The sequence below is a fragment of the Hyla sarda genome, chromosome 12 (assembly GCF_029499605.1).
Source record: "Hyla sarda isolate aHylSar1 chromosome 12, aHylSar1.hap1, whole genome shotgun sequence".
In the NCBI taxonomy this organism is placed as follows: domain Eukaryota; kingdom Metazoa; phylum Chordata; class Amphibia; order Anura; family Hylidae; genus Hyla; species Hyla sarda.
In genome coordinates, this window is record NC_079200.1 from 49,598,217 (window position 1) to 49,624,703 (window position 26,487).

A 26,487-nucleotide genomic window follows, 5' to 3' on the forward strand; every position below is an offset into this window, starting at 1 on the left:
TGAAGCTGTCCAAGATGTCTTCCCTGGGGACATTGTTGTCAATCTCAGTCTGTATGCGCTCCACACGCTCCTTCACGAAGTCAGACACTTCTCCCGAGGCAATAGCCACAGAGGCAGACGCTGATGCTGCTGAATATGTGCGTCTGAGAAGGGAATCCACCTTCCTATCAAGCGGGTCCTGGAGGTTGCTTCCATCATCCGCGGGAACCAAGACTCTCTTGGACAGTTTATTTACTGCCATATCAACCTTAGGAGGTGGCATCCAGGAATCAGATTCCGCGTCCGAGAGAGGGTACATCAATTTGAAGGTACGAGTGACAAGCGCAGGTTTATCTGGGTGCTTCCACTCAGCCTTCATCATCTTTTTGCGTGCATCATTCACCTTGAAAACCCAAGGTTCTCTAGAGGTGGATGCAGAGGCTTCCCCTTGGTCAACATCCTGGTCCCTTGACCGGATGGACCTAAGTAATCTCTGCGTCTTTTCCGCAGGGAAAAGAGGCGGACACATCTTCACCTCAACAGGCTGTTCAGACTGTACAGATGACCTCTGGTCCAATACATCGACCGACATAACGGATTCTTCCGCCACAGAAGGAGGAGTGGATTCAGTTCTAGCTCTTTTGGGAACAAGAGCACTCTTAATTTCAGATATGGAATTTCCCATAAATTCCTTCATCCAGATGAACATGTCCTGGACAGTAGGTTCAGCTGGATTAGGGGGTGGACGGCAACCGGGACACCTGTTATATTCGTAAGCGTCCGGAAGCGGAGTGCCGCAATTGGCGCAAGCTAGATGGCGTTTTTTGGCGCTAGCCTTACGACCACCAGAGTGTGGGTCACTAGAGGAAGGAGTAGACATGACTCTGGAAAGAAAGAAAATAAGTTAGGGATAATAAACAAAATTATTATCGCCCTAACGCCAAATAGAGAGGGAGAGATACCTATAATGCAGATAGGAGCTCTAACCACTAATGCTAGGCTTGTAAATAGGACTAGCTATGATGGCAGCAGAGACAGAATGAAGGTCTCAGCTGTCTTTATATGGGAAGGGGCCCGGAAGCCCCGCCCCCTTCAGAAAAGACCAGCCTGCAATAGGCTGAAACACCCGGAGGGAAATTTTAATAAAAATTATCCACTGAGCCCTTCCCTAACTAGGAAAGGGCTCACGCCTGAATTTTCACCTAAGTATAAACTTAAAAGGCAGCGCAAAGCGCTGAAGAAAGTGAGGCCGGGACCGGAAGTCGTCAGATGACGTACTTCCGGTCCACGGCTCGCACAGAGTAATGGAGGCGAGCGTGCGCCGGGACACGTGGGACGCCAGGCGGGTAAGAAAAAAACCCGCAGCGGCATCCCTAATGCTATGAGGGATCACCGGATCCTTGTAGCAAATAAAATAGTCAAAAACAAATAGTTTTAAGATAAACCAGGCCGGAGGCCCAGGTAATATAAAGAGAAAAAAACAGGGGGCAGTTGAAAAAGGTACTGCGCCCCAAAAATATCTCCCCAATACAGGGGAGACATCCAGGCAGGCTCCAAAGGAGCCTGCACCGTCCTGCTGTCCTTACACAGGACAGAAAAAAAGCGAGATGGCCTAGGGGAGGAGGCCTTTTATGGGGGGGCTAATTAATTTAAATTGCTTGGGCGGAATTAAAAATTCCACCGTCCTGCCAGCTTCACAGGGGCAGAACACCCCACTTGTGCTGCTGGTTAGGACGTAAGGGAAGCTGTGGTTATACCATGACAATGTAGAAAAGGCCAAGGAGGTGAATACTTTTGCAAGGCACTGTACTCATGTAATACTATAAACAAAGACACAAAAGCCATGTTTTATTTTATTACATCCATTTTAATGTTCACTTGCCAAGTAAAAACCCTTTTGGTGGGTAATAGCTGCCGTGCATCCGCAAGAGGACACGTAACCGCGGACCAGGGAGGGGGGATGAAACATTGCAGACAGTCATCCTATCCACAATCATTTGTGTATGAAAGCAGCAACTGGATATTTAAGTTCCTGAGTATCTAAATCTGATTTTTCTTGTCTCCTTTATTGCTAGACATCATTTCTATAATAAATCAATCATGGTCAATCATAATTCTATTAATGAGAATGGACACACATTCAAGCCTGGAAGTGGGTCAGTAGCTTTAGGGTGAGCAGGGCTGTGGTCTTCCATCATGCAGCAGAATCCGCTAACACAGTGTTTCCCAACCAGGGTGCCTCCAGGTGTTGCAAAACCACAACTCCCAGCATGCCCGGACAGCCTTTGGCTGTCCGGGCATGCTGGGAGTTGTAGTTTTGCAACACCCAGAGGCACCCTGGTTGGGAAACACTGCTCTAACACAATGGCCTGACAGCTGTTGCATAGCTAGAACTGCCAGCATGCTAGGAGCTATACGTACACAACACCTTGGGAGCCACAAAATCAGCTTTTTTTCCCGAACCAACGTCACCCTTGTCCATAGGTTGTAATGGAGTTGCAATACGGGGTAAAGCATACGAACAAGAGTTTTAATTTAAAGAGGCTGTCTAAGACTAGAAAAAAAAAATAGCACTGAAGAAACAGCTAGAGATGAGCGAACTTACAGTAAATTCGATTCGTCACGAACTTCTCGGCTCGGCGGTTGCTGACTTTTCCTGCATAAATTAGTTCAGCTTTCCGGTGTGCTGGAAAAGGTGGATACAGTCCTAGAAAAGAGTCTCCTAGGACTGTATCCACCTTTTCCAGCCCACGGGAGCACCTGAAAGCTGAACTAATTTATGTAGGAAAAGTCATCAACTGCCGAGCCGAGAAGTTCGTGACTAATCGAATTTACTGTAAGTTTGCTCATCTCTAGAAACAGCACCACACCTGTCCATGGGTTGTGTCTGGTAGTGCAGCTAAGGCTTTGTTCACATCTGTGTCGGAGGCACTGTTAGACTCCATTCAAGGCAACAAATTGTACCTGGATGATCCGTTGCACTGACTTTAAAGAGATACATCGGGTTTCCATCTGGTGGCTGTTTATTTAGCAGGATTCGACTGGATTAAAAAATATAATAATAATAATAATACTGCTTGTGTAGTTGTGCATACAACAAATGGACAGGTGAGGTGTTGTTATCAGAAGAAAGCACCAATGTTTTTCTAATTCAGTAAAACCCCTTTAATTCCCAGCAACTTCTCATCCGTAAAGCAGTTAAAGGGTACCTTTCAACAAAAAAACTTCTGATATATTATAGATTAATGTATGCAGAATAACTTTCCAATAGCATGTTATTAAAAAATATGCTTCTTTCTATTTCATTTTCCACTTAGAAAAAATGACCACTAGGGGTCTCCCTAGTCCCTACCAGTCCTTTTTATTTATTTTTTTTAAATAGATTTCAGACTCATGCTGGAGTCCTAAATCTCAGACTGCAGCCGGGACACAGACAAGCACAGCACTGCTCCCTGGCAGTGAGCAGTGCTGAGTTTGTCTGTGTTCCAGCTGCAGTTTCAGATTTAGGACTCCTGAAGTCCTGAACTCCATGAGTCTGAAATCTATATATAAAATATATATATAAAAAAAAAAAAGGGACTGCTAGGGAGACTCCTAGTGGTCATTTTTCAAAGTGGAAAATTAAATAGAAAGAAGCATATTTTTTTATAACATGCAATTAGAAAGTTATTCTGCATACATTAATCTATAATATATCAAAAGTTTTTTTGATGAAAGGTACCCTTTAACACATCAATTCAGCCATTTTTATATATGTTCCAGGAAAAGCTGAGTGACAACCTAATATAAAGTTATAGTGGCTGATAAGTTGGTTACCGCCCATTTTATTTTTTGTAGTCACATTGTAAGATACGACCTGGCGATACCTTCAGATCGTAGGGTCACACATTACCGGTCAGATGTTGGAAATATCATCAGGACATAATGGTTTTTGTTTACATAGCTTCCGATCTGTAAATGATAGGGAGAAAAGGATTGGGCGAGTTGGATTTTAAATTACCCAATCCTTTTGTTCTTGTGGGGATAAGCGGCTAACCCTCCTGTCTCCATCCATAACCCCTAAATACTCAGCAGAGCGTTTTTGTGTATGGCGGAGAATGGGAGAGATAGCTGTCCGCCATACAAGCTATGGCTGACAGCTGTCATGTGTATGGCTACCCTTAGACTTTTATATTTCCTCTAAAGAACTTGCAGCGATCCTGGGGTGTAAAATACTCAAAAAGTAAAGAGCAATGGTCTCATTGAGACCAGATATTAGCTTAGATTAGAAAATAAAATATAAAAAACTAGTGTACTCTGCACTTGTGTGAATGGATTACTGTTAAACCAGCCAGTGACACAAATCAAGAGTGCCGTGACCTGTGACCTCCACCCATCAGTAGAATGGTTTTGACTACTTTCTTGCACAAACAGCTCCACACCTGTCCATAGATTGTGCGTTGAATTTCAGCTCAGGCCCATTTAAGTTAATTGAGCCGAGATGAAATACAAGACACCTTGTGGACAGGTGAGGAGCAGAAAGAAACAAGTCCCCCCAATTCCAGTCTATGGCTGGGCAGCCAGTATTACCCCCTGAGATCTGATGTCAAAGTGAAAAGGCAATGACACCCATTCATTCTACCAATTGGTGGGGGATCCATGAGCCCATTAACCATTTCTGAGTTTCACAGCATACAGAAAAACCACCCGCAGCGTGTCATCCAGCTTTGCAAAGACCCTGAATGCAATATACATGAGCACTGTCACAACCAATAATAATGTAGGTTCATTTGTTGTACAGCAGTGTTCTTCAACCTTCAGCTCTCCAGTTGTTGCAAAATTCCAACCCCCATCATGCCATGAAAGCATTTATCTGTCAGAGATTGAGGCACTTGTAGTTTTGCATCAGCTGGGGAGCCAGTTAGGAGAACACTACATGGTCAGTGGTCACACATAGCTGCTGCCGCCTTCCAAGAACATATTTGGTTATACAGAATAGTACAAGGATGACAACTTCTATTTTCCTGCTATTCCAATGTTTGCTCCTTATAAATTTACAGGCTAAATATAAATCAGCTACTTTCTTCTTACAACCCATCGGACAACATTGTGGTCTATGAAATCCACACACACAAGCTAAATATTGCCCCCTGCAGGTGGACACTATGGATAACACTACTATTCTGTTTTATAGAAACATTTTGCAATAACTTAAATACTTTTTATATTAAATTTATAAAATATCAGGCCAAGAGATTATTAAACCTAACGTAGTGAAGACCTAAAATCAGAGGCCATATTCTTATAGGCTATGCCTGCGCATTGTAATGATCACAGCAGCATTTTATCTGGGGTAATGGGGACACTATGACAACCTCATCTAGGAAGACGTATGGTAGACATGCTACTGATGCTGAGCAAAGTTTTCTCTTCTGTTTTGCTGACATGTTATTGTTTTTAACCCTGTTGGTGCCAGAGATGTTAGAACATTGCACACAAAGAACCCAATGTCATAGAACAGTGATCTTAAAGGGGTACTCCGGTGCTTAGACATCTTAGCCCGTATCCAAAGGATAGGGGATAAGATGCCTGATCGCGGGAGTCCCGCTGCTGGGGACCCCCGTGATCTTTCACGCGGTACCCCATTTGTAATCAAAGCGTGTTCTCTCCGGGTCTGATTCCCGGCGACCACAGAGCCGACGGCGCGTGACGTCATGCCTCTGCCCCCGTGTGACCTCACGCCCCGCCCCTCAATGCAAGCCTACGGGAGGGGGCGTGATAGCTGTCACGCCCCCTCACATAGACTTGAATTGAGGGGCGGAGCGTGACGTCACACGGGGGCGGAGGCGTGACGTCACGCGCCGTCGGCTCTGTGGTCGCCGGGAATCAAACCCGGAGCGAACACGCTCCGGGGACTGATTACAAACAGGGTGCCGCGTGCAAGATACCGGGGGTCCCCAGCGGCAGGACTCCCGCAATCAGACATCTTATCCCCTATCCTTTGGATATTGCTGAGAAAAGATTACATTCAATTATATTATGTAATACAGTGTATGTTAATACTACATGTGTGCTCTCTAAAACTCCCCCACAGACATACAGTATTTATCAGCATTTCCATGTCTATAGGATAGGACCATCACCCAAGGACTGTGTGGACTAGGTGGAAACAAAGATTGGGCAGCTTGTTTTACCTATCCTTTGTGAATAGTCTACCAGGCCCTGGCATCGCTGATCGCAAGCTGAAAAAAACTGTAATTGAAACCAAACTGAACAAGTATTTCTGGTAGGTGGTAAAGGGGTTGTCCCATCTGGTAAAGTTATCACCTAACTAGCTGGTTGTGGGAGGCCCCTTGCGCATGCTTGCTGCCACTAAATTAATTCTCTATGGAAGCCGCAGAAACACCAGAGTACAGTGACCCCTCGACCTACGATGGCCCCGACATACGATCATTTCAACATACGATGGCCTCTCAGCCACCGGATAGCCGTTTATGGTGCCCCGTGAGCTCCAGTGATGTCTCTTACCTGTTTCCGGCACGTCCTCTTCGGGATCCCCTGCATCGTCAGCGCTCTCCATCAACGTCATCACTTCGCTGCGCACACCGTCCCGTCATCCAATAGGAGCAGCGTGCGTAGCGACGTGATGGCGGCGACGGAGAGTGCGGATGCCAGGGAAGCAGAGGCCTTGCCGGAGCGTTGGGGACACAGCCACGGACGGCGACATCCCAGGCAGCGGTGACGGTCCGGAGCGGCGGGGACAGGCGAGTACAACTTCCTCTAACAGTGGTCTACAACCTTCGGACCGCCAGATGTTGCAAAACTACAACACCCAGCATGCCCGGACAGCCAACGGCTGTCCGGGCATGCTGGGTGTTGTAGTTTTGCAACATCTGGAGGTCCGCAGGTTGTAGACCACTGTCCTATACTTTACATTGAACGGATCCCTCAACATGCAATGGTTTCAACAAACGATGGTCCATTTGGAACGGATTACCATCGTATGTTGAGGGACCACTGTACAGTGTTTCTGGCAGCTCCTATAGAGAATTAGCGGAGCGGCCGCACAAATGCGTGACACACCGCTTCATTGTAATGGGAGACTGGGATCTCGTTTCTCAAGATTGCAGGTGCCTCCAATGGTCAGACCCATCCCTCCCGCAATCCGTTACTTATCCTCCATCCTGTGCATAGGGCATAACTTTGCCAAAGGGAACAACCCCTTTAATGTCTAAAGACTGTCCTTTACATGTGGTGGCATCCAATAATCATCAAGATCTTAGTTACTTAAATATAATACTGTTGAATGATTCTCGTCTTCAGTACTTGACATGGCTGAGGGTAAAACATTAAGATGAAAAAACTCTGTCCCATAGGTTTTATCCATAAAAGAGCTCATAGGCGGTATTAGGATTGGTATCCTGAAGTTCATATAGAAAAGTTTTTCAGAACTGTGCAGAACTGTTACCAATTCAATAGGGTCCATGTTGCTTTAGATAGAGATGTGCAGGACAGGGGAACAGTTCTCGCTGCACCTGAACAGTCTCTGGCTTAAGATACTTATTAGCAATGTTCCTGGGAGGAGGTGTGAGACACTAGGTCCTCAGGACTCTTACATAAAGTCGTATAGGAAGACAATAAACCAAATCATCACAACCAAGCATATACTATTCCTAAATGAGGTTTCACTTTCTCCCCCTACTATCCTGACTTAAGCTGCATTAAAGAAGGAGATAGGATTGGCTGGGCTGTTACATAGCCTTCACTTTAATCTGCTTCATTTTCATCTGCTTTTTCTCCATCTTCTTCTGCTCCCGGCGTTGGGCAGCTTCCTGAAAGGGATAGAGAAAAGAGAAAATGTATTTAATGGATAACTGTCTCCAGTTCTTAAAGGGCTAATCCCAAATTACAATTTAACACCAATCGGTGAGACATCCATGGATCACGGGAATGGGAGTCCTTTGTTCCCTGCATGTGAATAGGGTGACAATTAAGCATGTGTACCGCCATTCCATTCACTCACTACAGTGGTCCCTCAGCATACGATGGTAATCCGTTCCAAATGAACCATCGTTTGTTGAAACCATCGCATGTTGAGGGATCAGTGCAATGTAAAGAATAGGAAGTTGTACTCACCTGTCCCCGCCGCTCCGGACCGTCACCGCTCGTCACCGCTGCCCTGGATGTCGCCCTCCATCGCTGTCACCGTGTCGCTCTCATGTCACCGTCATCACGTCACTACGCACGCCGCTCCTATTGCATGACAGGACGGCGTGCGTGGTGATGTGATGACGACGATGGAGAGCGAAGGCCATGGAGGGAATCCCGAAGATGACGCTCTGGAACCCCCGAGGACAGGTAGGAGACGATCACCGGAGCACACGGGGCACCGTAAACTGCTATCTGGTGGCAGCTGAAGCAGTCTGCGCTGCCGGATAGCTGTTTATGCGATGGGCCCCAACATACAAAAAGCATCGTATGTTGATGCTGCCTTCAACATGCGATGGCCTCTGAGAGGCCATATGTCGGGGCCATCGTAGGTCGGGGGGGGTCACTGTATTAAACTGTTGAAGACAGCCGAATGCTGTACTTGGCCAGCTCTTTAAAGGGATTATTCAAAAAAAGAAAATCAGAGCAGATTTCTTTAAAAAAAAGCCCCTCACCTGTCCTCTATGTGTGGTATTGCAGCTCAGTTCAACTGAAGTGAATGGAACCAAGTTTTAATACCACACACAAGCCAAGGACAGGTGTGGTGCTGTTTTTTTGAAGAAATTAGCTCTGTTTCTCTATTCCTGGATAACCCATTAAAGAAGGAGACAAGTGAGACACCTTTTCTTGTGATCTTAAATCCTAATTGGCAAGACATTTGTCACTTACACAGGGGATAGGTGGTAAATTGTAATTTTGGGATAACATGTTTAACCTAGGGATCGACCGATTATCGGTATGGCCGATATAATCGGCCGATAATCACGATTTTGGGCATTATCAGTATCGGCAATTATCTTGCCGATAAGCCGATAATGCTCCGCCCCCGCCCCCACCGCACCGCGAGCGCTACCCCCCCGACCCACCGCACCGCGTCGCACCCCCCACCGTGATGCTGGGCGGTATACCGGTATGGATTTTTGCCCATACAGCTATACCGGTCGGGCCCTTCCCCCACCCTCCGAGTCAATAAAAAAAAATTAACTTACCCGTAATGGGGGTGGTCCGGGCCATCCATCCATCGTTCCTGTAGTGTCCGGGGGCGTTCCGGGTGAAGAGTGAACCAGTCCGGGCTGTCCTTCTTCTCCGGCGGTCCTCTTCTCCACTCCGGGCAGGCTCCGGCCTAGTACACTGCATAGACATAGCTACGCCGTGACGTCAGGTGCGTCGCTGCGCACGGGCGTCACGGCGTCTATGCAGCGTATTAGGCCGGAGCCTGCCCGGAGTGGAGAAGATGACCGCCGGAGAAGAAGGACAGCCCGGACCGGTTCACTCTTCACCCGGAACGCCCCCGGACACTACAGGAACGATGGATGGATGGCCCGGACCACCCTGACAGGTAGGGCAGAGAAGCGGGTGGGGGCGGCGGCCTATGGCCCCGCAAAAGCCACTGCAGATCATTGATTTAAAGCGTCCGCTTTAAATCAATGTTCTGCAGCGGTGTCGCAGGGGGTTAAATAGCCGATAACTTATACCGGAATATCGGTATAAGTTATCGGCTCTAACCTGCATCGATTATCGGTATCGGCCCTAAAAAAACGATATCGGTCGATCCCTATTTTAACCCCTTAAGGACCAAACCCATTTTGGCCTTAAAGTGGTACTCCCGTGAAAAGCTTTTTTATTTTTTTAAATCAACTGGTGCCAGAAAGTTAAACAGATTTGTGCATACCCTCTAAATGTAAAAGATAGGTGGGAAGTGGATGTGGGGCCTCTGTCGGGTGAGCAATGGGAGCGAATACTGACCATGACCCCGCGATTGGCTGTCTCAGAGGCCCATCGGGTGTCCCAAATCTTTTTATTGCACAGGGTGTATCGTACCCCTGCCTTTTTGCACAAAATCGGTGTCCGTCCAGACTCATGCTGTCCCCGTTGCTTCCTGCCAGATGCTCATATATTACATGTTATGTGGAGCTGTCCCACATTTGGTCAATTTTGGGGTGAGGTAGGACAGCTTGTCCAGAGAGTATATGGTTGCCCGTTGACTTTATCGGCAGTAACATGTATATTGGGCTATTTGGATGGGCTAGATGAAGATAGTGGATTGTATATAGGTATAAGTCGGATTTTATATCAAGCCCGTAAACTAATTGCTCAGCACTGGTTGCGTCAGCTCCTCCCACTGTCTCTGAACTTGTCAATAAGCTTAATCATATTATTAGACTGGAGAGGGGTGTATATCTTAAGAGGAAGGCTACCCGTATGTTCGAGTCCATATGGGGTCCTTGGATAGACACTCCAGGCTTACCATCTGCATATTTAAGGAGAACTCCGATGGATGTCCTACTGGGGGGGGTCTCTTAAGGTAGTGTGAAGTCATTCACTCCTTGCCTTACCCTGGTCTGTGTTTGTGTAGGTGCTCTTTTTTGTTACTCTCTAATATTGCTTGTAGATCATTTGTGTTTCTTGGTGGTCGACCTTCTTGTCTTGGTGTGCTAACTTCTCCAGTGTGCTCTGTCCATGTTTTATTTGCCTGTCTTCTAGTTGGTACTGGGCCGGCCATGTGGTGTGATTGTGATGTCCTCCTACGGGATTAATCGCTAATACAAGACCTTGTTCATTAGGTTTCTGATATAGTTTCTTATGCTTACGAAGGGAAGACACAGGGGGTGGGGTTGGGTGTTTTGTTTTATCCTGTGGGGGGGAGGGGGCTAGGGGTTGGGTATGTAAATGTTTTCCTTTGTGTGTTATACCTTGAAAATGTTTCTATAAAAACTACTTGATTTAAAAAAAAAAAAAAAAAAAATTATTATCTATTAAATAATCTTAATCCTTCCTGTACTTATTAGCTGCTGAATACTACAGTGGAAATTCGTTTCTGTTTAAAACACAGAGCTGCCTGCTGACATCACGAGCACAGTGCTCTCTGCTGACACCTCTGTCCATTTTAGGAACTGTCCAGGGCAGCATATGGGGATTTTCGCCTACTCTGGACACTTCCTAAAATGGACAGAGATGTCCAGAGTAGGCGAAAATCCCCATATGCTGCCCTGGACAGTTCCTAAAATGGACAGAGGTGTCAGCAGAGAGCACTGTGCTCGTGATGTCAGCAGGCAGCTCTGTGTTTCAAACGGAAAATAATTTCCGCTGTAGTATTCAGCAGCTAATTAGTACAGGAAGGATTAAGATTTTTTTAATATCTGTTTAACTTTCTGGCAAAAGTTGATTTAAAAAAAAAGTTTTTCACCGGAGTACCCCTTAAAGGACCAGGCCAATTATAATTTGGCATTTTCGATTTTTCCTCCTCGCCTTCTAAAAATAATAACTTTTATATTTTCATCCCCAGACCCATATGGGGGCTATTTTTTTTGCGTGACCAATTTTACTTTGTAATGACATCACTCATTTTACCATAAATTGTATGGCGCAACCCAAAAAATATTTATGTGGGGAAATTACATTTTGGAAGGTTTTGTTTTCACGCTGTACACGTTACAGTAAAAATTACATGTTTTCTTTATTCTTTCTGTCAAAAAGATTAAAATGATAGCCATGTTATATGCTTTTCTATAATTTCAAAAGATTTGTATGTTGGAAATTGCCCTATTTTGACCACCTATAATTTTCTCAGCTTTACGTATACGTGGCGGTATGAGGGTTCATTATTTGCGCCGTGATCTGTAGTTTTAATCGGTACCCCTTTTGCTTATATTTTACTTTTAAATACATTTTTATACATTTTTTTGGGGAATAAAAGGGACGATTTACATTTTTATTGGGGGGAGGGGATTTTTAAAATTTTTTAACTTTTTAATTTTTTTTTTAAACATTTAAAAAAATAATAATTTTTATGTCCCCATAGGGGACTATTTATTGCAATCATTAGATTGCATATACTGAACAGTGCTATGTATAGGGCATAACACCGATCAGTGTTATAGGCAATCTTCTGCTCTGGTCTGCTCGATCTCAGACCAGAACAGAAGACCCCAGGAGACGGACAGAGGCAGGTGACGGGACCTCCGTCCGCCTTTCTAGATGATCGAGATCCCCGCGGCAGTGCCACAGGCGATCTGATCATTCATATTAAGTGCTGCACTGCACAGATGACGTGATCTGTATATATCATGGCATCTGAGGGGTTAATGGCGGACATCAGTGAGACTGCTGATGTCCACCATAACCGGAAGGTCCCTTATTGCTGACAGCAGCCAGGACCTGCCGTGCATGATGCGAGCACCGGTCTGGTGCTCGCGGTTATGTTCATGATGTAAATGTACGTCACGGTGCGTTAAGTCCCACTGCACCATGACGTACATTTACGTCCAATGTCTTTAAAAGGTTAAAAGGAAATCTGTCATCAGTATCACCTGCACTAACCCGTCATACAGGCTTGTAGTGCGGGCGAGATACTGATCAAAATGATACTTACTGCATCTTGATCCCTTCCCCCCGTAATGCTTCTTTTTCTGTATATGCAAATTAGTTGCTTGGGGCACGGGTGGAACTACGATCCCTGCTCCGGGCATTGTGATGTCATCCTCGCCAGGTGGGCGCTCCGCCCGGCTCCTCTATCTTCATAATCCCCCTCCCTGCTCATTCGGTGTACGTTACTGTTCGGTGCATGCGCCGTTCCCTGGGTACACCCGGAAGCGGTGTATGGCTGAGCCTCTTTCCAGCACGCCTTCCGGGTGTACCCAGGGAGAGGCGCATGCACCAAACAGTAACGTACACCGAGAAAGCAAGGAGGGGGATTATGAAGATGGAGGAGCAGAGTTCCCCAAGCAACTACTTTGAATATACAGAAAAAGAAGAATTATGGCGGAACGGTGCATCGGATCTAGATGCGGTAGGTATCATGTTGATCAGTATTACCCGCACTACAAGCGCCTGTATGACAGGTTAGTGCAGGGGATAATGATGACAGATTTCCTTTAATGGTCCCCAAACACATCAGAAAAAGTTCACCAAACCTGTTTTGGCATGACCAGCCAGACAGAGAAATGATTGAGAGAAGGATCGGGCATGTTGTATTTCAATCTGTTCTCAGGGAGATCATCTGCAAGCTGTCTGGCAGCGGTAAAACCTATCCTTTCCACATTCTGACCATATGAACCCTTGGGAGAGATAGCTGTCTGCTAAATGAATGTTCAGCCGACAGCTATGCACTGAAACTGGCCATACACTTCAGGTATCTCATTCACCCTCCCCCACCAATAGACAGGCACAGTCAACTCTGCTGAGCATGCATGCATTCATTCTGAATGGGCAGAGGAGAGAGCTGCTGCTGCCAGGTACCTGTGAAGGGTTGGAAATATTGATATCAAACTGCTTGATTCTCCCCCTTTCTTCACCCCTCAAAATCTGCCATGGAGACCCCCGTGCACATTAGATAGTTGGTCTGACAAGCTTAGGCTTCTTTTCACCGCCGTTCGGACACGACAGTGTGACGTCCATCGGTCGAGCTTGCACCGTCTTTTTCTCCCAAAAAACAATGGTGCCCGATGGAACCCATTTTAGTAAATGGGAGGGGACGGGACCTGGTGTTGCCCGTTGTACCCCGTCACGAGAAAGACTAACGGCTGTTCTTGACGGGGCACAACGGCAAAAGGGGCCTTATATGTACAGGCACCCTAAGGCTATGTTAACATAGTGGAATTTCCAAGTGGAATTCTGAGGGAATATTGTACTCGGAAATCAGGCTGTAGCAGAGTCCCATTGATTTTAATCCAGGCATTCATTCTGCATATTTTACTCCATCTGAACATTATTTCTCATAACTAACCTCCAGTCGGCGCTGTTTCTCCGGATCCTCCTCATTCATGATGCGCTCCTTCTCGGCTCTCTTCTTCTCTTCGCGTCGGGTCTGTGCGGCTTCTTGGCGTTGCACATGTGTAAGCTTCAGAAAGTTCTCTTCCACGCGGGCACGGTTCTTATCAGCTTTTTGCTTCCCCTGAAATGGAGGGCCAGACAGGGGGTGTTAACAGTAGGTGGCAGGATGACACATACCATGTACTATAATTAAATTATTCCCGCAAAAACTCACCTCTCTATTGAGACGGAACTTCTTCACTTTGTCGATGCTGTAAATCACCATGTTCATCAGTGGCAGAAGAGACTCCATGTCTTTTACTGATGCGTTTCCAGCTCCAGGCACTAGAATGTTGGGATAGAAATGATTAGATGGTTTCCCCAATACTTCCTGCATTCCCTTACTTGTTTACCAGCGCACTCCAACATGCTTACCATTAAATGTAAACAGAAGGGTCTTCTTGGTCTCTGGCAGTTTAAGGGGCTGCCCCTCTCTGTAACATACAAATACACAATTAATATGATAAATACACAAGTAAAGTGATAACATATATCCAAGACTCTAGGTCTGTAAAAGAGATCTTCTATACAATCATCAGTTTATCTCTTGGCCAGAGTGATGAGCAGCTACAAAAAGCATCTCTTCCTCTGAAGGACCTGCCCCACAGATATGACAGGCCAATGTGTAATGCTACATACCGTATTTTTCGCCCTATAGGACGCACCGGCATATAAGACGCACCCAATTTTAATGGTGCAAAATCTAGAAAAAAAAAAAGATTCTGCACCCAACAGTGATCTTCAACCTGCGGACCTCCAGATGTTGCAAAACTACAACTCCCAGCATGCCCGGACAGCAAACGGCTGCCGGGCATGCTGGGAGTTGTAGTTTTGCAACATTTGGAGATCTGCAGGTTGAAGACCACTGGTAGGAGGTAGTACTCACGCTGTCGCCGCGTCCCCGGGGTGTCCCCGACGCTCTGGACATCATCTTCCCCCGGGATCCACGCTCTCCGTCATCACGTCGCCACGCACGCCGCTCCTATTGGATGAAGGGACGGCGTGCGCGACGATGTGATGACGTCAAAAGAGAGCACCGCCATGCAGGGGATCCCGGCACGGAGCAGACACCGAGGAGGCAGGTAAGGTCCCTCCCGGTGTCCTGTAAGCTGTTGGGGACGCCACGATTTCACCGCGGTGGTCCCGAACAGATCGACTGAGCAGCCGGGTTAGTGTCACTTTGGCTTCAGACGTGGCGGTCAGCTTTGATCGCCGTGTCTGAAGGGTTAATATAGGGCATCACCGCGATCGGTGATGTCCTGTATTAGCCGCGGGTCCCGGCTGTTGATGGCCGTAGGGACCGATTCGATAGGTGTGTGTATTCGCCATATAAGACGCACCAACTTTTCCGGGAAGAAAAAGTGCGTCTTATATGGCGAAAAATACGGTATGCTGCGTGTTTTCCCCACAGAGAATAGCAAATATTAGGAGTCTCTTGATATAAAAAAAAAAAAAAAAAAAAACTAAAACCAAAAACCCCAGAATGCCTATAATGTTCTAATGTTCTAACTCGCTTTGTGTTTTAAGATCGCCATTCCTAAGACATTACCATGCTGTGTGTTACTGTGAACATTATCCTTTACTTGCAGAGGCTTCAAACCAATACAATAGTTATGTACAACACAAAAGCTGATTGTTACAATTATGACCAACTCACACAGCGGAATTACCACACAAAAGCCAGCTGAAAAATTCAACTCGGAAATTCTGTTGCATTAGACTCCCATTGATTCTGCTGCACCAAAACACATGGAGATTCCGGACTCTGCAGAAAGAATGAACATGTTCATCCTTTCTGCAGAATCTGCTCTGAAACGCTTTGCCCTCTATGGAGACAGCGCATTTCCGAGTGGTCCTACCACAGACTGATTGAGCTGGCATCTGTCGTTTTTTGGGGGGAGGATATTCTGCCGTGTGAAAGGGCCCTAATTGTCTGCTAAATACATTGGCTCTACATATTTCTTCCCTGCCTGGATAGCTTTCTTTTATGCATTAAAGGGGTTGTCCAAGAAGCAGAAAAGTAGGGGTGTAAGAAAAATAATAATAAATCGATTCACTCGATTATCGCGATTTTTCATTTGGTGATACTATACCGATTCAAAATATCTTAGGATCGATCCTTTTAGGGATGTGGAATTCGTATCTCCCGACGCCCGGGACATGCAGTTCCAGGCACGCAAATTTTTCTGGCTCGTGCAAGCAGAGCCAGAACTAATAAGCGCGGCGGCGCTCTGGGTGTATGGAGCGGGCTCCCGACTCGTGCCCGCTCTGTACTTTGCAGCCCTCGGCTAATTTCAGTAGCCCGGGGCCACCGCTAATAGCCAGCTTGTGGCGCTCAGCAGTCTGTATGGAGCGGGCTCCGGACTCCTGCCCGCTCCATACTCTGCAGCCCCCAGCTGTTTTCAGTAGCTGGGGGCCGCCGCTAATAGCCAGCATGTGGCGATCGCCACGGCTGGCTATTAACCCTTTAGATCGCCGCTTTCAAAGCTGACAGCTGTGTCTAAAGGGACCTGTGAATGCTCCCTGGTGGGCTAGTGGGTTGGATCGCCCCCCCCCCCCCCCGCAGCACGATTGCGGGCGGGCGGATCCACTGTGGAGGTAGCAGGAGGACTTACCTCTGCTTCCTGCTGTCCCGTGGCTCTGTCATTAATAGAGCCTGGCTGGACTAGGCTCTATCAATGGAGCACAGAGTAATGGAGTTCCATAGAACTCTATTCATCTGTCTGAGGAATCTAATGATTCCTCCTAAAAGTCTTATAAAGTGTATAAAAAAGAAAAAAAATGTTTTAATAAAAGTGTAAAAGACACACATTAACCCCTTCCATATTAAAAGTTCAAATCACCCCCTATTCCTATATAAAAACATGTAAACATAATAAAAAAAAAAAAACATATTTGTTATCACTGCGTGCACAAAAATCGTTGTATATTGTTTTTGAGACAGAATCGGGATATATCGCAAAATATTGTCTCGTAAACAGAATCGGGATATATCGTATCGTCATACGTGTATCGCGATACGTATCGCCAGATTCTTGCCAATTCACACCCCTTCAGAAAAGGCGTTACCTCATTGTGATTATTGCATGCTGGTGAAACCACGCCAACATGCTACGTCCAATATTACAGCGACATTGCGCACCTATTGGACATTGCACATGGGCGTGGTTTCACGTGCATGCAATGATCATACTTTGGAGACATGCACTGATTGCACTTGCTCGGTATGAAATACTTACTCTTGCATAACCTTTGGACCAGAAAATTGGTCCGAGAAATGGATGGATTCAATCTTATCAGCATAATGTGTTAGGTAATGAACCATCTGTAGAGAAAAGACATCCAGACAGTTAGCATTCAGTAGACAAAGTTAATCAGAGAAGAGTAAGGACTCTAAAGTGGCCTTCCTTACCTTAGTGTCTAAGACACCATCTGTCACCTCCCCCATCTCAGAAAGGATGGCCAAAGAGTCCGAGATACCTAGCTTGGCTGCAGACTTAGGCTTGTCACTGCAAAACTCACTCTGCACACAGGAAAAACATACAATGAATCATTCCTTACCCAGAAGAAGAATGCTAACCTACCCCCTACTGCCTAACTTACCAAGTCCTGCATTTCTTTCTGCAGCCGAGCAAGGGTCTTTCGTGTCCCCACAGCAAACACATATGTGTCCATGTCCTCATCATTCATTGTCACCTTTACTTGCTGCGGGATAATGGTAAAGATTTGTATGGGAAAAGGAACCCAAATGGCATAAGTGTCATAAGGATTACAACACAGGCCCTTATTTACTAAGAGTGTTGTGTAGGTTTCTTTGTGGGTTTTAATTCCCTACAATTTATTTCCCACGGTATTTACTAAGGTTTCCCTACATTTTCCTTTATTTTACACATGCTCTGATCTGTAGGGTTTTCCTCAGCTGAAATCCACCACATTTTACGTCATTTTGTGTGGAAACCTTAGTAAATATGTTGGGTTTTTGTGAAAATGTCAGGAACACGGCAATTTTCGGAGACCACGCCCACTTTTCGCGACAACCACGCCCCTTTTTTCGGGTTTTCTTAGCAAATTGGAGAGTTAGTCCGGGTTTTTTCAATTCTGGCGAACATTCTGGCGCAGACAGAATTTGTGGCGCAAATTCTTGCGCAGACAGAATTTGTGGCTCAGATTCTGGCGCAGACAGAATTTGTGGCGCAGATTCTGGCGCAGACAGAATTTGTGGCGCAATGCGACAGAATCTGGCGCACAACCCGACAAAACATGTCGGGTTTGCAATAGTAAATGAGGGCCACAGTGTTTAAGCAACTGTTGTGAGCCGTGGGCCGTCAGGGCATGTCAAGCTGTAGAACAACTTAAAGTATGTCAAAGGTGCTTCACAACTGTATGAAATAATACACCTGAAACTATGGCATTATAAAGTGTTTTTCCAGGATTTTTTTTAATTGATAGCTTATCTTTAGGATAGGCCATCAATATCCGATCACTAATGCAATGGTTACAGCCTTTTCACTTACAATAAGGCACAGTTCATTACATTTCACTCCCAAAAGGACAGAGCTGCAATACCAGGTATGCAGAAATACTGGGTGCCGACTATAATGCCAGTCATATTGGTTGTCACCCAGCTTTCCCAGAAACGACAAATAACTAAGGAAAAGCCTAACAGATAAATATGATACACGATTTAATTTATTTAAAGGCAGAAAAGCTCTATTCTAAAGAGCAGTGGTCTCCAACCTGCGGACCTCCAGATGTTGCAAAACTACAACTCCCAGCATGCCCGGACAGCCAACGGCTGTCCGGGCATGCTGGGAGTTGTAGTTTTGCAACATCTGGAGGTCCGCAGGTTGAAGACCACTGCTCTAGAGTAATATTAGTCACCTGCTGTATCAGCCAGGTTGTCATTGCTCCACTTACCACTTGGTCACAAGTTGGGCGCATCATACGAGCCAACACATTCAGCAAGTCTTGGCGCTTTAAAAACTGAAGATGTAAGAAAACAAGAAATTGTTTAAACGCTCTCCCTACAAGAGGTTATTAAGCGATGGATCATACAAAAGAGACAGTAGCTTTATACTGGAGAGAATTAACACACAGTGGGTCATATTTACTCATTTTGTGCTAAATTTAGGCAGCAGAAAACTAGGCCGTGCAGGCAGAAGATGTGCCAAATTTATCACTGTGGTGCATAATATATGATAACCGTTGTATGATATATTCGCAACACCTTGCTAAATGCTTTTCTCCTAAGATTACATTTGGCTGGACGCTTGCTCAGCAGCTATATCGATCGACTCAAATACAGTGACCCCCCCCAACCTATGATGGCCCTGACATACGATAATTTCAACATGCGATGGCCTCTCAGAGGCCACCGCATGTTGAAGGCAGCATCAACATACGATGCTTTTGTATGTCGGGGACATCACATAAAAGGCTATAAGGCAGCGCAGACTGCTTCAGCTGCCACCGGATAGCCGTTTACGGTGCCCCGTGTGCTCCGCTGACGATCACTTACCTGTCCTCCGGGCTCCGGAGCGTCCTCTTCGGGATCCCCTGCATCGTCGGCGCTCTCCATAGTCGTCATCACGTCGCTGCGCACGCCGTCCCGTCATCCAATAGGAGCGGCGTGCGTAGCGACGTGATGCCGGCGATGGAGAGCGAGGATGCCGGGGAAGCAGAAGCCTTGGCGGAGCGTCAGGGACACCTCGGGGACACGGCGACAGCGATGGAAGGCGACATCCAGGGCAGCGGTGACGGTCCGGAGCGGCGGGGACAGGTGAGTACAACTTCCTATACCAGTGGTCTTCAACCTGCGGACCTCCAGATGTTGCAAAACTACAACTCCCAGCATGCCCGGACAGCCAACGGCTGTCCGGGCATGCTGGGTGTTGTAGTTTTGCAACATCTGGAGGTCCACAGCTTGTAGACCACTGTCCTATACTTTACATTGCACGGATCCCTCAACATGCGATGGTTTCAACAAACGATGGTCCGTTTGGAACGGATTACCATCGTATGTTGAGGGACCACTGTACCCAGTGCTATCAGTGACTATATTAACATCAACACCTTTTCCGGGTACTATTAGTGCTTTTGCACCCTCAGCCGCCCTGTACTCCAGCGCTTTGCAACCACCAGCTGGAGATCAATCAGCTGATCAGTGACGTCTGACACCGTCTTTGCCGAGACTTACAGTCTTTACTCCGGGCTGAGGACCGGTTGCTGTGACCGTACATCGTACCCAGCATTGGTAACTATATCAGATCCCCAGCGGAGCTGACAGACGGCATTTATACCTGAGGAGTGGTGAGCGGTACTTAGTACCAATCGTTCTATATTATATGTGGTGACACTGTTGCAGGTCATATCTCACTACGGATCATTGAACTGTATTTGGATTCTCTAGTACGGTCACTTTATAGCAATGTAAGGCTACTATGCTACCATAGGATTTCTTTCCTGCATTACAGGACTGTATTATTGTGAATACATTGGGACATTTTAGGTCTTTTTTTTCCTTTGCAGGTTGTATCCAGGCCCCTTTTTGTTTGAATTTGTACATCACATGGGCCCTGTGAGACAAATTTTATATGTGACCATTTTAGATAAAAATTCATTTCTACCAATTATGCATTGTACATCCATTTTGGTTGAGGTACTTGAGGACTGGGATTCTCTTTTTCTATTTGGTCTCAGGAGTTAGATCCCAGCTATAGGATAGGGAATAACCCCTTTAAGGTATCTGTGATAGAGCATATGGATAGGGGTAGTGGTAGTGATTTAAATCCCCTAAACTCGGATCACTAGCAAACAGATTAGGGTGTTAAAGAATAACATGGCAAGGAGGAGCTTTTATTTCAAAAGAATAATATCTGCAGCATAAAGACAGCACCTTGAGTTGGATCAGCATACCCTCGCAGCACAGACGTCCTGAGCACCACAGGTTGTAGATGTGCTCGTTCTCCTGGTTTAGCTTCCCAGTGCTTACTGCGTCCTTACTTGTCCCATCATCCCCTGTATTAAAACAAGAGCATTATAGCAGGTCTCAAAATTTTAAAGTGATATCACAAGATTAAAAGTTATGAATGGAGTGGGACTGAGCATGTTGACTGCCGCTGCATCTACTAATGAGAAAAGGGACCTCGGTCCTTCTGATCAATGCCGTCCCAGCAGTCAAAGCGGATAACTGATAATAGCTGATAACGTTACGTTTTTGGGATAAATACTTTAGCTTCTATAGGAAATGCAGAGAGGTATTGCCCTTTAAAGCTTAGCACCTACCCACAAGGGAAAAGTTGCTCTCCAGTAGTTCACGATGAGAGTTAAACCAGGCCTGTGCCAAGCGGCTGTTCTTATTCTTTCCAATAATGTAGTTCATTATGTATGCCAGGAGCCCGGTCACCATAAGGATCTCCATGTAATAGCTCTCCCAGCTGTTCTGCAGATGAGCAGGGACCTAAAGCAGGTGAGTAAATAGAACATGAAAACAAGGGAAAAAACCATGTTATTGCTCTTGAACATACAGTGATCCCTCAACTTACAATGGCCTCAACATACAATAGTTTCAACATACAATGGTCTTTTCTAGACCATTTTAACTTGAAACCAGACTCAACATACAATGCTATGGAATCTGTGAAACGTGTCAATGGCTGGAAGAACCGACCAATTAGAATGGGCATTCACTGGTAAAACCCCTGTATTCCTAAAGTGCATGCGCTGACTGGCTGTCTGGTTGCGCCCCCTACAGAACAGGGAGGTATTACATGTTCTGTACTACTTTTAACCTATGTCACGGTTAGCTGCTCCTTTGGACACCAAGTAAGGGCAGTTCCATTTTACTTTTTTTTTTTTTAGAACACTGTGTACTGTACAGGACCCTGAAGAAGATCCTGTCCTCTATATAGACCAGTGTTTCCCAACAAGGGAGCCTCCGGCTGTTGCAAAACTACAACTCCCAGCATGCCCGGACAGCCAAAGGCTGTCCGGGCATGCTGGGAGTTGTAGTTTTGCAACAGCTGGAGGCACCCTAGTTGGAAAACACTGATATAGATAGTGATTACAGCTCCCAGCAGATCTTTCTTACTTTTATATGGAAGGACTTGCTTTATCTATATTAGTTATCTACTTATTTTTGTTTAATCCTCCCTTTCTCCTATTTTTAAATGCCATTTTGGTGGCTTCAGAACCAATTATCAGGTTTCCATAGAGTTATGGTCTCAACATACAATGGTCTCAACATACAATATTAATAGGTTCCAGGACGACCATTGTAACTTGAGGGACTACTGTACTAACATTTGTAACATAAGGCATAATGCTCCTCTAGATTCATGGTAGGAAGGCTACCACTGGTACTTAGCTGACTTCACCAACTTCTATAAAGGGTCTGTCGGGCTGCGCTGTGGTTTCTGTCACTTTGGCAGGAAGAACAGCACAAGCAGGCAGCATGACTATTTTGTCCAATCAGTCTCCGATGGGAGTGTGACCAGAAGCCAAGCATTCTGAGCTACATCAATGGAAGTGCTGGAACAGAACTTACATCTACAATGGTGATGGGGTCCTTGCTTTTGATAGTGTTTCCCGAGTCCATCTTGTCTTCATAACCTTCAAACTCTTCATCATCATATGGCTCATTATCACTGTCGCCATCCTAGGGGGTGGAAAGAAAGATCAGACTCTCCTGGAGAGCGAGAGAATTAGGAACTAGAAATGAGAAAAATACGGCCATCCGCACAAGTACTTACCTGTCCTTCTGTGTCTAGTTCAAACTCCTCCTGTCCCTCTGACTCCACTGTTGCTTCCTCATCCTCCTCCTCCTCTTCTTCATCAGGTAAGTGCTGCTGATGAGGAGGATGTGTAGTGGGGGCCTCATCTGCTGTATCTTCAAACTCTGCAAAGTCATTGTCATCGTATTCAGTCACGTCATCTCCGTCATCAAAGTCCTGGAACTTGGCATTGGAGCTGGCGACCAAAAGGAGGAGAAGAGCGACCAGCAAGCGAGGAGAGGGCAACATTTTCACTGAAGCACTCTGCGTGGAAAGAATAGGACCAGTTAATTTAATGGGTGTTTCCAACTCCGACAGATATAGCACATCTTAAGGATATGTCGTCATCTTCTGTTTGGTGGGGATCCAACCTCTGGGACCACTGTGATCCTGAGAATGAAGAGGTGGCAGCACTCATTAAGCTCTGTAGTACAGTGACTAGAGATGAGCGAACTTACAGTAAATTTGATTCGTCATGAACTTCTCGGCTCGGCAGTTGATGACTTTTCCTGCATAAATTAGTTCAGCTTTCAGGTGCTCCGGTGGGCTGGAAAAGGTGGATACAGTCCTAGGAGAATCATTCCTAGGAATGTATTCACCTTTTCCAGCCCACCGGAGCACCTGAAAGCTGTACTAATTTATGCAAGATAAGTCATCAACTACCGAGCCGAGAAGTTCGTGATGAATAGAATTTACTGTAAGTTCGCTCATCTCTAACAGTGACCATTTTTTCTTTTTTTTTCACAGCAGCATATCCAGCCACCCAGCTGTGCAGGGAATGTGACCAGTCGCAGTTTCCTTGCATGGCGGAAAGAAAAAAAAAAAAAAGAGGGGGGGGGGGGGGCTCAGCACTGAATCATTGCTAAAGACCTTTATTTCTTAGGATCAATGGGGTCCCAGAGGTTAGACCACCACCATCTGTAAAGTGATGTCATGTCTGGGAGATCGGATGAGGTTATGTAACTTTTTTTACACACTATGGGGGAGATTTTGCAAAACCTGTGCAGAGGAAAAGTTGACCAGTTGCCCATAGGATTCAGATCGCTTCTTTAATTTCTAAAGAGGCCTCTCTAAAAATGAAAGAAGCGATCTGATTGGTTGCTATGGGCAACTGGTCAACTTTTCCTCTGAACAGGTTTTGAAACATCTCCCCCTGTGTGCTTTATATTCTTCAACATGTTCAATATCCCTGCTTCATGTCAGAATGGAAACATTTATTGGCTTGGCCCAGATCTACTAAAGCTCTATTTAGATCAACTGTTTGAATTAAATTATGCAGAATGTAGGGGCAATGTAGGGGCACAGTGTCACATATTAGGACATGCCCCTTTTAACCAAGACTACCACCCTTTTCAAGTTCATCAGAAAAGTGCATTAAATGTGGCAGAGTTTATGTAACACACACATTGGGGGAGATGTATCATTAGGTGTCTGCAGATCTGCCCCTTTACACTCTTGTCTAATTTACACTCTTCCTGAAGATTAAGTTGTGCACTTCTTTGATGAATTTTGTGCAAATATAGAAACGTCCCCCTCGCTCTACCGTGCACTCCTTCTCTACCGCTGTACACTACTTACATAGCTAGAAGTGTCAGAGCGGCAGTGTGCGCCAAACAAAACTCTGCACAATAGTAAAATTATAAATCTTTATAAAGTCCACAGAGGGGGAGATTCTCAAAGAATTTTGCACCCAAAAAAATTTTGGCGCGAAAAGTATCGACCAAATTTTCAAAGAGCTTTGTGCCGCGGTTTACATTGTTGATGTCAGTTTTGTATAAGTGGGCGTGACCACCTATATTGTTGCTTTACATTATATTTTCGAAGGGGTGAGAGTCCAGTTTACATCAAAAATTTCCCACCAGCATTTTGCTAGTGTAGAAATCACAGACATGGTTGAAGTTTTGTTGTTTTTGCTTTCTTCTCATTTTAGATACGTGAATGCGGAGGACTACGTCAGATTCAGCGGATTGCGATGATGAACAGCGTTTTTTAAATGTCAATAAAAGGGTTAACGAGGGCTGTAGGGGGAGTTTTTTTTTAAATCATTTTTTTTTCCAATGCGTTTTGTTTTTTATAATTGAATTTTCAGGTTTAGTAGTGAAAGACGTCTTGTAGACAGAATCCACTGTGCAAGAAAAGTGCATTTGCGCATTCTTTTGAATTTAAAAAAAAACAAAAAAACACGCAGTTAATAAATTAGATTCTACAGTAGAAAGTGCTCTATGGTAAATAGAGATGAGCGAACTTACAGTAAATTTGATTCGTCACAAACTTCTCGGCTCGGCAGTTGATGACTTATCCTGCAGAAATTAGTTCAGCTTTCCGGTGCTCCCATGGGCTGGAAAAGGTGGATACATTCCTAGGAAAGAATCTCCTAGGAATGTATCCACCTTTTCCAGCCCACGGGAGCACCAGAAAGCTGAACTAATTTATGCAGGATAAGCCATCAACTGCCGAGCCGAGAAGTTTGTGACGAATCGGATTTACTGTAAATTCGCTCATCTCTAATGGTAAACTTAACCTTAGACATGGCTATAAAGAATTCTATCAGATTTTGCACACACACAAAAAAATCTTGCGCAAATTTTTGCATTAAAAAATAGACAAAAAAAGCTCTATATACAATGATAAATTCCCCCATTGTGCCTACATTCTGTCAAATATTGATTCTAAAGTAAATCTGATCCGAATACACAAGTACACTTGTCACAGTGTAGCAGGAGGGTCTCTGATAAAGGCCAATTCACCATCAGCATGCAGAGATCTTGGAAGTGGTGAGCAACTTGTAATGTTTATCATACACAGCAGATATATATCGGTTGGACTCACCAATTGTGGCGAAATTGCAAGACCATCTAAAGCAGTGATCTCCAACCTGCGGACCTCCAGATGTTGCAAAACTACAACTCCCAGCATGCCCGGACAGCCGTTGGCTGTCCGGGCATGCTGGAAGTTGTAGTTTTGCAACATCTGGAGGTCCGCAGGTTGAAGACCACTGATCTGAAGTATACGGGAATCTCAGCTCATCCCCAACCCCTTTAAAAACACATGCATGCAAACTAAGCATGCAAGTGTATGGAGGGGGGGGCATGCTAGACAGCTGTTGGACAAAATAAAAGCTTGCAGTTACCTAAAGTATTTGGCCAGATTTACAGCGCGTTTCTCACTCTATAGGTTGTCATCTAGCTTTTCTAGTGTCCATTTGCTGTTCTAGGATGTATATAAGCTTGATTCCCAGCTAGCTAATGTGTAGAGCAACCTGGCTCTGGAGCTCTGAATCCATGTATTACTACATTTCCCTATGCGGCACCCACAGTTTTTCCCCATGGTTGTCAGCCAATCAAGAAGCCAGCTGCAATGTAAAAGCGGGAAAGGACCCTTTAAAAGGGGTATTCCAGGAAAACACACACACACATTATATATATATATATATATATATCTCAACTGGCTACAGAATGTTAAGCAGATTTGTAAATTACTTCTATTAAAAAATCTTAATCCTTTCAGTACTGATGAGCTTCTGAAGTTAAGGTTGTTCTTTTCTGTCTACGTGCTCTCTGATGACACCTGTCTCGGGAAACGCCCAGTTTAGAAGCAAATCCCCATAGCAAACCTCTTCTAAACTGGGCGGTTCCCGAGACACGTGTCATCAGAGAGCACTTAGACGGAAAAGAACAACCTTAACTTCAGAAGCTCATCAGTACTGAAAGGATTAAGATTTTTTAATAGAAGTAATTTA

General features: G+C 45.3%; 1 protein-coding gene across 1 annotated transcript in view; it reads right to left on the reverse strand.

The window, feature by feature from the left end:
- Nucleotides 1–7,149: 7,149 nt before the first annotated feature.
- Nucleotides 7,150–26,487, reverse strand: part of CCDC47 (coiled-coil domain containing 47) — a 28,961-nt gene continuing 9,623 nt past the window's right edge. Inside the window, exons 2-13 of the mRNA XM_056548195.1 lie at nucleotides 22,728–23,012; nucleotides 22,523–22,633; nucleotides 21,262–21,436; nucleotides 20,873–20,994; nucleotides 18,895–18,960; nucleotides 17,581–17,682; nucleotides 17,390–17,500; nucleotides 17,217–17,302; nucleotides 14,353–14,411; nucleotides 14,153–14,262; nucleotides 13,892–14,059; nucleotides 7,150–7,790 (exon numbers count right to left, since the gene is read on the reverse strand). Coding sequence (XP_056404170.1) covers nucleotides 7,710–7,790; nucleotides 13,892–14,059; nucleotides 14,153–14,262; nucleotides 14,353–14,411; nucleotides 17,217–17,302; nucleotides 17,390–17,500; nucleotides 17,581–17,682; nucleotides 18,895–18,960; nucleotides 20,873–20,994; nucleotides 21,262–21,436; nucleotides 22,523–22,633; nucleotides 22,728–22,997 — 1,461 coding nt within the window. The 5' untranslated portion in view covers nucleotides 22,998–23,012 and the 3' untranslated portion in view covers nucleotides 7,150–7,709. The remainder of the gene's footprint in view (nucleotides 7,791–13,891; nucleotides 14,060–14,152; nucleotides 14,263–14,352; nucleotides 14,412–17,216; nucleotides 17,303–17,389; nucleotides 17,501–17,580; nucleotides 17,683–18,894; nucleotides 18,961–20,872; nucleotides 20,995–21,261; nucleotides 21,437–22,522; nucleotides 22,634–22,727; nucleotides 23,013–26,487) is intronic.